General features: G+C 43.9%; 1 protein-coding gene across 3 annotated transcripts in view; it reads right to left on the bottom strand.

The window, feature by feature from the left end:
- DIAPH2 (diaphanous related formin 2) overlaps nt 1-14,129 on the bottom strand; it is a 1,637,420-nt gene that overhangs the window by 1,457,110 nt on the left and 166,181 nt on the right. For 2 of the 3 annotated variants that reach the window (XM_077484903.1, XM_077484922.1), the window contains one exon: nt 13,861-13,881. The exons of the other annotated variant lie outside the window; for it this stretch is intronic. In XM_077484903.1, coding sequence (XP_077341029.1) covers nt 13,861-13,881 — 21 coding nt within the window. The remainder of the gene's footprint in view (nt 1-13,860; nt 13,882-14,129) is intronic. 3 annotated transcript variants of the gene reach the window in all.

Below are 14,129 nucleotides of genomic sequence, written 5' to 3'. Positions count from 1 at the left end.
CCGGCAGACCATTCGATCGTGTGTGGGCTGAAGCGGACTTTTGATTTGCAAAAGTCTAACAGACTTTAGAAATGGAACATATTTCAAATTTTTCCGCGGGAACTCCGCCGGACCCAGTTCCTACCGAGAAATCCGCTCATGTGTATGCTAGTCCGACGGACAAAAACCGACGCGAGGGCAGCTATTGGCTACTGGCTATGAACTTCCTTATTCTAGTCCGATCGTACGTCATCAAGTTCGAATCCGTCGGACTTTGGTGTGATTGTGTGTGGCCAAGTCCGTTTATTCGGAAATTCCGTCAGAACTCTGTCAGAACTTCGTCGAAAGTCTGTCGGACCTAGTCCCTCGAAAAGTCCGGTCATGTGTACGCAGCATAATCTGCACTGGTCATGAAGAAATGACACTTTGCTACATTGTAAAGTAGTGAGTGTACAGCGTGTAAGGCTGTTGTCCCAGAAGGAAGCCCCTTCTAAAAATGATGCACAAGAAAGCCCGCAAACCGCTGAAGACAAGCAGACTAAGGACATGGATTACTGGAACCACGTCCTGTGGTCTGATGAGACCAAGATAAACATATTTGGTGTCAGATGGTGTGAAGCGTGTGTGGGGGCAACCAGGTGAGGAGGACAAAGACAAGTGTGTCTTGCCCACAGTCAAGCATGGTGGTGGGGGTGTCATGGTCTGGGGATGCATGAGTGCTGCCGGCACTGGGGAGCTACAGATCATTGAGGGAACCATGAATGCCAACATGTACTGTGACATACTGAAGCAGAGCATGATCCCCTCCCTTCAGAGACTGGGCCCTATGGGGATGATAACGACCCCAAACACACCTTCAAGATGACCACTGCCTTGCTAAAGAAGCTGAGGGTAAAGGTGATGGACTGGCCAAGCATGTCTCCAGACCTAAACCCTATTGAGCCTCTTTGGGGCATCATCAAATGGAAGGTGGAGGAGCACAAGGTCTCCAACATCCACCAGCTCTGTGACGTCATCATGGAGGAGGGGAAGAGGACTCCGGTGGCAACCTGTGAAGCTCTGGTGACCTCCATGCCCGAGAGGGTTAAGGCAGTGCTGGAAAATAATGGTGGCCACACAAAATATTGGCACTTTGGGCCCAATTTGGACATTTTCACTTAGGGGTGTACTCACTTTTGTTGCCAGCAGTTTAGACATTAATGGCTGTGTGTTGAGTTATTTTGAGGGGACAGCAAATTTACACTGTTATACAAGCTGTACACTCACTACTTTACATTGTAGACAAGTGTCATTTCTTCAGTGTTGTCACATGAAAAGATAGAAAATATTTACAGAAATGTGAGGGGTGTACTCATCTTTGTGAGATACTGTATATTGCCATTTTTAAAATGTTTCTTTTTATAAAACACTTGCTTTTCTCTCATTTTGCATCCTTGTTGCATCGCAGTGATGCTAATCTCCTACAGTCTCTTTAGAGCCACTTCATGTCTACATGCACTCCATACTGGCCGCATGATAATTCTTAGGTTTCATTTTAGCCGGCCATAGATAGAGTAAATTTTGGCCAGTTTGGCAGGGACCAGCCGAGATTCGCTCCATCAATAGGGAGGTTCGCTGCACTGAAGTCAAGCCACTTTTTGTATGCGATTACTGCCGGCGGCCACAGCCACTAGCAGCGATCATTGTGGTCTGCGGGAAGGGCCGAGACAAGGGGTGGGCAGAAGGAGCGGCTGCCTTGTGAGGTGAGCGAGGGCACCATGGGGAGATTGAGGGGGAAGGGTATTTATGTTGAGGGGAGGAATTTGGGGGGCAACAGGGAGTAAGAATTGTTCTAGAAGGGGCAATTTGGGGGGGGTGTTTTAGAAGTGGTGATTCAAGGGGATTTGTGGTTTTGGGAGGGGGATGGGAGAAGAGGATTTGTGCTAGGAGGGTCGATTTGGCGGGGGGGGGGGGTTGTGCTATAAGAGGTGATCTGGTAGAATGGGGGAGGGGATTTTTTTCTTTTTTTGGTGGGGTATTAATGCTAGTAGGGATGATTTGGGGGTGTTCCTGTTAGGAGGGGGAATGGGGGGAAGGGATATTTGTGCCAGCAGGGGATGTGGAGCAGTGGAGGAGAGAATGTGTACTCGGAGGGGAAAATTGAGAGATGGAGGATGATGGTTTCTTTTTTTGGGGGGGGGGGGGCATTTGGGTATATGGATGGAGATGGGCAGAGATTTGTGCTGGGAGGGGAGATTTCAGCAGGGGGGCGGATTTGTACTGGGATGAGGGGGAATTATGCTTTGGGGGTAATTGTGCAGATTATTAGGCCCAATTTTTTTGTGGGGGGGGGACTTTTTCTGACACATGATGCTCATACATCTTGTGGGGGGGGGGGGGGGGCGCAGTTTGGCATGTTTGCCCTGGGCTCTAGGTGACCTTGTCCCAGCAATGTCTGCCCACAGGGAAGGCTCCCCGTCGGCACAAAACAATAGCCCTGTGGGAGGCATTCCCCAATCAACATTGACTGTCATGATGGGGGAATTAAGCGATTTTTTTTGTTTTCCCTTCCACCTGTGACTTACAGTTAGAGGGTGTTAACATATGGTTGAGCCGTGATTTTAGCATTTTCCAACCACCCTCCCCAATTATGGTGCAAAGGCAGCAGATGGGGATGTTCACATGCCGCAGTCATGATGCTTTGCGTCAAATCCGCGGCAAAAACTGCCACTCCTGATGTGTTTCGCGAGCAGTAAGCCCTCTGTATGCAACCCATTCAAGTGAATAGGGATGCACTGCAAACTCCCTGTAATCATATGCAATGCATGTGGTTGCAGCTTGCTGGTGCAACATTTACAGAGTTAAAATAGACAGTGAAAGGAAACATACACTATATTACCAAAAGTATTGGGACGCATGCACATGGACTTTAATGGCATCCCAGTCTTAGTCTGTGGGGTTTAATGTTGAGTTGGCCCACCCTTTGCAGCTATAACATCTTCAGCTCTTCTGGGAAGGCCGTCCACAAGGTTTAGGAGGGTGTCTATGGGAATGTTTGATCATTCTTCCAGAAGAACATTTGTGAGGTCAGGCACTGATGTTGGATGTGAATGCTTGGCTTGCAGTCTCTGCTCTAATTCATCCCAAAGGTGTTCAATCAGGTTGAGGTTAGGCCTCTGTGCAGGCCAGTCAAGTCCCTCCACCCCAAACTCGCTCATCCACGTCTTTATTTACCTTGCTCAATATATAAACACCTAAATGGTGATCCTAGCATAGGGAGGAAACTATTCAAAATATAAACAGAAAAGTCAGTGCTACTACCCATACACCACATAGATAGCAGAGCTCCCAGGTGCTCGATCGACAGTCTCTGGCTGAGTAGAGTAATGTAGAAACAATGATCCGCACTCCGGTTGTAGCTCTCAAAATTTCTTCATTTTATTGAATAGCCACAGCGAACAAACGCAGATTAAGTCAGTTGACACGTTTCAGCCTATAAGGCCTTAGTCATGGTTATGACTAAGGTCTTATAGGCTGAAACGCGTCAACTGACTTAATCTGCATTTGTTCACTGTGGCTATTCAATCAAATGAAGAAATTTTAAGAGCAACAACTGGAGTGCGCATCACTTTTTCTACATTAGGAAACTATTCAGTCTCAGGGAGTTCAAGAGAACGTGTGATCACTCAATAAAGTTGGATGAGAAGTGGTTTAATCCTTAAATTGCGCAGGGAATTCTTTACTGTTAGAATGGTAAGGATGTGGAACTCCCTTGCACAATTGGTGGTGTCAGCAGGAAGCTTTGATCATTTCAAAACCTTTTAAATGACCATCTTAGTGAACACAATATACAGGGATATGGCAAGTGGTGGAGACATGATTACATACACACCCAACACAAGTTGAACTGGATGGACTGGTGTCTTTATTCAACCTTACCAACTATGTAAATATGTAACAAGGATCAAGGAGGAGTTTGGTGAATAGCCTAGACTGGGTCTGAAATATGATGGCATAACCTAACCAAAGTGAAAGACAGCCAGCAGAACCTGAGAGGTATGGAAGTAGGTATGATGGATAGGGGACATAGCAGTGGCTGGTGGTAGGAACAGTTGGTCATTCGGGAGTAAGCGATTAGGTGGAAAAAAAAGATGGAGACTTTGGAGGAGTTGGGTTCTAAGGTAATGTCATGACAAATATGGAGGCTGCCATCCCCAGCCTCCTTTTGATAACATTATTTGCCTCCGACTTCTATACTTCTGAGGCACAGACTTGGAATAGGTATACCGTTAAAGAATGCTGACTCAAGTCTAAATGCCTTATCTATAGTCTTGTTCTGGAGCAGCAGCTCAGAAATCTGGAAGCTGGTCACAGCCGGGCAACCGGCATTATCAGAAGGAAAGGTCAGCAATGATATCCACGTTTTGGAAATCACTTAAAGCTTTCAAGAGAAACAGATTAATGTAGCTCTGTAAACAGTAATACATCAGCAAATATATTTTTTTAAATACAAGCAGTTTAGGTAAATGAGATCTGGTACCAGCCTTTTGCAATTTCTGTAAAGCAGGGCTGGAGTATGTGAGGAAGAAGCAGCTCAGTAAGCCAAATGTGTTCATGTACTGACATGGAGCATGGTGATAGGAGGAGACAACAAAGTGACAGATAGGTGAGCTTATCACTGTGCTGCTTCTCCTTTCACTGTGCAGTCACAGGTTGGGGGTGCGTCCGGGATCACTGGGGCTCAGAGGAAGAGGAGAAGGAGAAAGGAGAAAAGGGTTCTGGTTGGCCGCACATAAATAAAATCACCATTATGTGTAAATCTTCAATGAAAAATCTTCACAATATAAAGGGGAAAACAAAATCCAGCTAATGTGTTTCGTGCTACATCAACTACGTCATAGTTGGCTGCCTGATGTAGTCCCAAGCGCATTTTGCTGTGGATGCTGTATTCCCCTTTATGTTGTGAAGAGGTTTCATTGAAAATATCAAAATAATGGAGATTTTATGGATGTTCAGAACCTTTTTTTCCTTCAATCATTTAAACTCTTCTTCTGAGCCCAAGTCATCCCGGACGCACCCCCAACCTGTTACTGGACCCCGAAAATGAGAAGCAGAACAAAAAAAAAAGATTGTGGTGAACAAAGGCCAGCACCTGTTATTGTGGTAGAGGAAGTGGAACAGTAGACCAGGCTGGAGCAGTGTTTCGTTTTTTTCAAGATTTAATCATTTTGGCCATCAAACTGAGAACATCTAACCACAGGATGGTAGGAGACCACCATTCAAGATATCCCTGGCAACCCTTGTATGAACTCTACCCTATGGTTCGTACAGGGGTTGCTAAAGATTCCTTGAACCCTACAATGTACCCCATCATGGAGCCCCGGTTAAGAAAGGTTGTTTTAAGGCAACTGGAAGAGACGCTGAGCAGACGAAACATGTTGGGAAGGGTAGGACAATCCTGCAGCACCATTCTTAGTACATTGTAGAGTTATTCATGAGTTTATTATAGAGTCTTGTTAACAGAATAGCAGACAGTAGTCAAGGTCAGATATCATGAGATCACGGAGTAAGATTTTGGTGGTCCCTTGGGCCTGGAATGGGGCATGTATTAGCAATATTACTCAAGTAGAGACTGCTAGATTTACAGATGTCCTGTGAGCAGTAATGGAAAGGGCAGACTAAGGCCAAGGTAGAATGACAGGTGGAATGACAATAGAATTTACAGGGAGATGTCAGGGATGTAATATACAGGAGCCCAAACATCATGCCTTACTCAAACCGCCTTATGAAAAAAAAAAAAAATCACTGCATTCATTTATGAAATATCTAATCAAGAACCGCCAGCTAAGCGAGCAATATGCATATCTATAGGAACTAATCAGATTATAGAAGGTCAGCAATCTTTTCATGTCAAAGGTCTTTTTTCTTTTCTCCTTTTAGCGTTGTAATTAATTCAACGTTTACCTTTTCGCTTTGAAGCCTCCGATTTAAGTATATATACAACCCCCCCCCCTCCCCTCTTTTGCCATGTTACAATCTGCCAGTATTATGAACGCTAATATTTCTACCAAAGTTAATGTTTTATATTTAGTATTCATACAATGCCATGAACAAAACTATAAATATGTAAATTACATCAAGGTATGAAAATAATATATCAAACAAAAGAGAGCTATTGAGACCAAAATAGGACAAGGCGGCCATTGGCGAGGGTTTGTCTCCCCCTGCTGGCAGCCAAAGGGAATCTTTTTTTTTTTTGCATGGAATTTCTGTGGTCGATCGAGCGCTCTGAAATTTGGATTGAGGTCTCTTTTTCATCAAATTGACTTAACAGCGTTCGATATTTGTTTTAGGCGGTGGATGGCCTGAGTGGGCAAATCTGGAGTGTTCCCATTCACTCTTGAAATGCTTAAAGCTTTAGTTTTATGTCCAGGAAAAGGGCTATAGGGTTATATATATATATACAGTATAATTATTTATACTATGACGCAAAGGGCTTGTGTGGCTCTGACCTAATTAAAGGTCTAATTATGTGTAAAGGACCCTTAGAAGAAGAGGTTAACACTTAGTAGTCAGAAGCCGTCACTTGACAAAGATCCAATCATTGTCGCTACTCAAGTGTCGATCTTCAAAATAATAAAGTCATTTAACATAATGCATTCCACCAGAAAAGGGTTAAATGGTACGTGTGGCAGGTTCATGTGAATAAATGACCCAGGTTCCTGCGCACAGCTTCCGTGTCTTCCCAGAATTTTCCAAAATTTGGGATGTCCCATTAAGGAAATTTGGAAAAGATCTTCGGTGGTCAAGTCTTGGCTTGACAACTAATGAATTTATGGATTTCATAGGAAATCACGAAATGCATTTTCAAGTGTGTTTAGTGTAAGTAAAATGTTGTCTTGGTACCCGCAATTCCTTCTACAACAGTGGTCTCTGAATTGTGGCCCGAGGGCCAAATGCGGCCCGTTGCTTGCCTGTGGGGCACTGTTCCTCACACAGAGGCACTTGTCCTTCAAACGACACCAATGACGGAGCCAGATTCCTTCCACTGACACCAATGATGGGGCACTGATCCTCCCAATGATGCCAACGATGGGGCACTGATCCTCCCACTGACACAATGATAGGGCACTGATCCACTGACACCAGTGATCGGGCACCGAATCTCCCACTGACTTTAATGATGGAGCACTATTCCTCCAACTGACAACAAAGATGCGGTGCTATTCCTCCCAATGACGCCAACGATGGGGCACTGGTCCTCCCAATCACACCAACGATTGGGCACTGATCCTCCCACTGACACCAGGGATGGGGCACTGAATCGCCCACTAACTTTAATGATGGGGCACTATTCCTCCAACTGACACCAAAGATGGGGCACTATTCCTTCAACTGAGACCAAAGATGGGGCACTATTCCTTCCACTGAGACCAATGATGGGGTACTATTAATCCCACTGACACCAATGATGGGGCACTGATCCGCCCAATGACGCCAACCATAGGGCACTGATCCACTGATACCAGTGATGGGGCACAGAATCTCCCACTGACTTTAATGATAGGGCCTTATTCCTACAACTGACACCAAAGATGCGGTGCTATTCCTCCCATTGACGCCAACGGTGGGGCACTGATCCTCCCAATGACGCCAACGATGGGGCACTGATCCTCCCAATGACACCAACGATGAGGCACTGATCCTCCCAATGACACCAGTGATGAGACACTGAATCTCCCACTGACTTTAATGATGGGGCACGATTCCGCCCACTGGCACCAAAGATGGGGCACTATTAATTCCACTGAGACCAATGATGGGGTACTATTCATCCCACTGAGACCAATAATGGGGCACCATTCCTCCCACTAACACCAATGATGGGGCACTATTCCTCCCACTAACACCAATGATGGGGCACTATTCCTCCCACTAACACCAATGATGGGGCACTATTCCTCCCACTGAGACCAATGTTGGGGCACTGATCCTCCCACTTACACCATGGATGGGGCACGATTCCTTCCACTGCCAACCAATGATGGGGCACTATTTCTTCTCCTACTAAAACCAATTATGGGGCACTATTTCTTCTCCTACTGACCACAGGTACCATGTCATTTTTTTTTTACTCCCACTGACCACCACGCCTGAGACATTGTCTACTCCTACTGACACTGAAGCATTTTCTACTCCAACTGGCCACAGTCTGGGCCTCCTGAAATCTTATGGAACTTTTGTATTGAAAGTTCGGAGACCCCTATTCTACAATAATGCTCAGACTGGAAAATGGAGGAGCAGCATTAGGAGTCAAGCCTCTGGTGGTGACTTCATTCGTGTGCAGCTACTCCATCATCCAATCTAAAAACAAAGGGTGTGCTCTTAAAGTGGAACTAAACCTGCTGGGTTGAATGTTTCTCAAAACAGCCACATCTAAGGCATGACTCTGGTGATAGCATTCACAGCTGCCAGTGTTCTTATGTCAGTTCTTATCTAAATGCTCAAATCTCCAAATTTCACATTGGTAGCACCATGACAGCTGTAGATGTTCGCATAGTTACATTGGTCCAGCTTGAATCAATGTACAAGAAGTATGTGACATACATACCTGGGGGATCTCTGCAGAAGCTGGAAATTGCTGTAGAAGCCGCCACTACTCAAGTAGTCTCCACCAGCTTCCCACGCCGAGCGTCTGCCCTGCTGCTTACTGAAAAAAATAAGATTGCTCACCCAGCATAGGCGACATTTGGAGAATACAGTACTTCCTATTTTCTCAATGAATGCCACGTGTTCTCTCATTGTACAAGGTGGAGATCGGGACGGTCCCTCCTCTCTACCTTATCCACTTGGAGGACCCTTTGCATTCATTGAGCAAATGCAAAGAGTTTCCTGAATGGTGTCCATGCCGAGCAAGCAACCTCCTGTGTTCACAATGCAGCAACTCGGTGTGGATCCTGGAAGCTAGAGGATATCACTGGAATAGTGATGAAGTACAAGAATTTCCTACTTCCACGAGGATCCCACAGGTACGGCACATGCATAATTACATTGGTCCAAGCTGGACCAATGCTCCCCACCCCCTGTCTCCTTACAGCTCAGACAAGCTTTTTCAATTTTGGACTTTGAACGGCTATAGTAAAGAGCTGCAGATAAACAGGTACAACTTATGCAGGAGGATTTGTCCCATCTCTGTTTATCACCACTTCACTGGATATATGCATTTACAGCCACTTTAAGATTGCAGATTTCCTCCATGCAAGTGGCAATGTGCCAATGTAATACCCAGGGCCAGGACAAGGGTGGGCAGAAGAGGTGGATGCCCTGGGTGCAGCTCGTAATGTAGGGATGGGGGGGGGCGCCGCAAATTCCATCCACTATAAAGCCCCATACACACTATCAGATTGTCTGCTGATTTTTTCCTTCAGATTTACCAAAACCATATAATATGAGGTCAAACCTTAGGAGTTTCAATGTGTATGCAATCAGGCAGGCCCTTGCACTACATGGTTTTGGTAAATCTGAAGACAAAAATCAGCAGACAATCTGATAGTGTATATGGGGCTTTAGGCTGACTGGAGTAGTGACAGTGGCATTATTACTTCTGTAAGCCCAGTGCAGGAAGGGGCAAGAAGAGGAGGAGAGAGCTGGGAGGAGGTGCGGGCTGTGCTCTCCCTCTCCCCCTCCTCCTCATAAGCTTGCACATAATGAATGGGGGGGGGGGGGTTGCAATTTGACATCTTTGCCCTGGGCACTGGGTGATCTTGCCCTGGTACTGGTAATACCCTGACCATTTCTTATGTGTGTTTGTGTCTTAAATGGAATGCGGTCAGTTGCTAGGTTTGCAGGTGGTCCTGAACCTGTCGCAGATGGCTGTGCAGATGCAGGGGGTCACAAATAAGCAATAAATAAATAAAAATAAAAGGGACATGGTCTGATCTGCTCTAGATAGACCCCTGATTCTGCCAGTAATTGCTCAATCATTCCCCGCATTTAATGTCCTTTGCAAGCGATGGTGCAGTATTGAACATGGGACCAGTCATAAGGTAGCATTTGATTTGCTATTAAAAATAAAACATGCTTACAATTATATGACAATATTACAGAAGATACAATTTCTCATTTTAAAACCAACCAACATGATTTGTTACATTGTCTAAATCTTCTGCTGGATGCAGCTCTGAGCCGCCATAACAACATCATCCTCCAGAGGGCACTAGCTCCTATGTGCTTTTTTTTATATGTTAGACGAGGTCTAGCTATAAATGGTCACATTGTAGCAAATTAACAGAATATATATAAATGTTTGTTTGTTGATAGACTGTGAATAACCACCCGTCACTGTCACACCCTGATTATTTCCATTATTTATATATATATATATATATATATATATATATATATATGATACATACATACATACATACATACACACACACACATATATATATATATCCATGCGGTGGCACCAGGGCTGGATTAACGTAGGGGCTATTGGAGCTGCAGCTCCAGGCCCCTACCATTATATAGGCCCAGCCACCCAAAAAAGGACAGACTGCTCATGGAAAGCAATGGGCCCACGGCAAGAGATCTCCCTCCCCCCCCCCCCCCGATGGGCCCTGCATTCCACATGCACCGCCTGGGCAGGGTGGTGGGATTGATAATGGGCACTGCGTGACCAGTCCCAACAGAAGCCTGGGGCAGGTCAATGCAGGGCTCCTTCAGAAGTCTGGGGCTTCCATGGCGTTAGGCCTGCTAAGCTGCACTCTTCCAGCTCAGAGTGAATGCCGATACACGGCCCTTACAGAAACTTGGCAAAGCAAATGCCAGGCTTCCCTAGTGTTATGCCTGTGTAGCTGTGCCCTTTTGAGTTTGGGCGCGTGCCAGCACAGGCTCTTGGAAAACAGAAGGGTGCCCAGTAAAAGGTCCACCAAAATCCTCAGCACCAAGCACATGATGCTCTTAATCCGGCCCTGGGTGGCACAAGAAAATGTAAAGTGACATCGCTGGTGCCTAGACCATGCTTTGAAGCCAATCCCCTTCAAAAGCGCTGGGACTTCAGTGGCCAATCAGGGTCAGGGTCAAATGCTGTCATGGGAGGGATTTTCAAAGTGCTTCTACATTAGATTGCGCCAGAAAGGCAACCTGGTGAAGCTTACCACATACAAGTGTGCTTTGGTTGCATCCAAGATTTTCTTTAGACTACATTATTAAAGACAGGCAGCACAATTATGTTAGTTTTAAATATTTTAAAAAGTTTATTAAATTATGATTAATATTTTTATAAATAAAAATATATAATTTTATAAATAATTAATTTTATAAATAAATTATTTATTTAAACTATAATTATTTTCTAAATGCATTAATCATTGAATTAATTCGTATATAATTTGAATAAATAATTTTAAAAAATTGTGTGTTGCGTATATATATATATATATATATATATATATATATATATATATATATATATATATCACACACATACACATACAGTACATAGTTAATAATTAAACATATACATATTTTCATTGTCAGAGTTAAGACATTATCCGTTGCTGTCAACATTTTCCATGCAAGGAAAAAACAAACCCCTCCAACCACGGCCGTTGCCCTTCTGCACATCAACAAAGGTGGGTCATCATCACTCAACACTGCTGCCACTCAGAGAAAGTCTTGTACTTTTTTTTTTTTTTAATAAATACCACAAGTTCTCTGATGGGACAAGGTGGAGATCGCGATGTCACCACCCTCGCCCCAATTAGAGTATTCTTTGTAAAAAATAAATAAAAACAATATGAGGCGTTCTGTGAATGACTACCTATGGTTACTAATGTAGAAGGATGCTTCTTCTACCAATGGAGCGGCAGTGACTACTACATTGATTTGCAGCTTACAGTACACAGGGATTCATCACGTATGAGATATGCATGTTTTTATTGGTCCAGGTAGGTAAGGGGGGGGCACTCTTTATGCCTGGAGGGAGAGAGACTTAATTTCCACATACGGAAAGGCTTCTTCACAGTAAGAGCTCTGAAAATGTGAATAGACCAGGGGTCTCCAAACTCCCTAAACAAAGGGCCAGTTTACAGTCCTTCAAACTTTAGGGGGGGCCACACTTTGGCAAGTGAGGGTAGAAAATTTCCTAGTGTCAGAGCAGTGTTAATTTAGTCGACTAAAATGACTAAAACATTTTAGTTGACTAAATGAATACTATTTTAGTCTACTAAAATACAACTAAAACAATTGAGATGACTAAAATACGACTAAAACTAAAAGCCATTTTAATCAAAAGACTAAAATGAGACTAAAACTAAAAATGCCATTTTAGTCAAAAGACTATGACTGCAACTAATTTGCAATTACTGAAAATGTACTGGAGATTTTAGTAGACTAAAACGTAGGACATTTTAGTTGACTAAATTGTACTGGAGATTTAGTTGACTAAATACAACTAAAATTAAAAGAATTGCAGAAGACTAAAATGGGACTAAAACTAAAATACCATTTTAGTCCTTAGACTAAAATTAACACTATATCAGATGGACAGAACAATGGCCCATGATTGGTATTATGTGGAATAATAATGCCCCATGATTGGGATTAAGGGGAGTAATAATACCCCATCATTGATATCAATGGGAGGAATAGTGCCCCGTCATTGGTGTCAATGGGAGGAATAGGTCCCCATTATTAGTGTCAATGGAAGGAATAGTGCCCCATCATTGGTGTCAATGGGAGGAATAGTTGCCCCATCATTGGTGTCAATGGGAGGAATAGTTGCCCCATCATTGGTGTCAATGGGAGGAATAGGTCCCCATTATTGGTGCCAATGGGAGGAATAGGTCCCCATTATTGGTGCCAATGGAAGGAATAGTTCTCCATCATTGGTATCAGTGGGAGGAACAGTGCCCCATTATTGGTGTCAGTGGGAGGAATAGTTCCCCATCATTGGTGTCAGTGGGAGGAATAGTCCCCCATCATTGGTTTCAGTAGGAGTAATAGTGCCCCATCATTGGTGTCAGTGGGAGGAATAGTGACCACTCATTGGTGTCAATGGGAGGAATAGTTCCCATCACTGGTGTTGGTGGGAGGATAAGGGCCCCATCATTGGTGTCAATGGGAGGTATAGTTCCCCATCATTGGTGTCAGTGGGAGGAATAGTTCCCCATCACTGGTGTTGGTGGGAGGAATAGTGCCCCATCATTGGTGTCAGTGGGAGGAATAGTGCCCCATCACTGGTGTTGGTGGGAGGAATAGTGCCCCATCATTGGTGTCAGTGGGAGGAATAGTGCCCACTCATTGGTGTCAATGGGAGGAATAGTTGCCATCACTGGTGTTGATGGGAAGAATAGTTCCCATCACTGGTATTGGTGGGAGGAATAGTGCCCCAATGTCGGTCAGTGGTAGGAACTATGCCCCACAGTTTCTGACAGTGGAGAGAATAATGCCCCAAGATAAAAGCAAGCAAAGGGCCACATCCAACCCCGGGCCACAGTTTGGAGACCACTGGAATAGACTCTCAAAAACTAGTTCTGGCCAAGTAATAACACAAGGGGTAGTTGATCCAGGGAATATCACTGGGGGATCAGGAAGGATTTTTTTTTTGAACCATTGGAACAAATAGTCTCTGTGCTTTATTATTATTATTTTTTGCCTTCCTCTTGATCAACTTTGGATGTAGGGTTCTGTATATGGAGGTTTTCAAATCTTTTTTTTATTATTTTTTATTTTTTTTATATTGGTTGAAATAAATGGACTATGGACAAATTATATAACTATGCCTTAAAAAAAATAAAAATAAAAAATCATAGCTAGGCTTCAGCTTTAAGTCACAGCTAGTCAATAAAAGACACAATGCTTACCCATTATTTACATTTAACATAGATAAGTACTCACCATAGCTTTACTTCCAGTTATCTGCATGCAGGAGTTCAGCGGAGAGAGGGATTAGAAGGTGGAAAAAACAAATACAGCACAATTAGTAGTAGATTCAAGCAGAGCCACTCTATGGTTAATAGCTAATCACAATGGTTACTTGACTAGATTACCTACACAGACAGCTCAACCCACAAGACAAACACGTTTATCCAAACACATGCTATTCTTCACCAACATTGAATATGGAATTAAGATGGTTTCATGCACTAGTGAATCGATACATCTCA

The sequence above is a fragment of the Lithobates pipiens genome, unplaced genomic scaffold (genome assembly GCF_037356315.1).
Source record: "Lithobates pipiens isolate NorthernLeopardFrog02 unplaced genomic scaffold, aLitPip1_a1.2 Scaffold_1, whole genome shotgun sequence".
NCBI lineage: Eukaryota > Metazoa > Chordata > Amphibia > Anura > Ranidae > Lithobates > Lithobates pipiens.
This window is presented reverse-complemented; position numbering and strand designations above follow the sequence as displayed.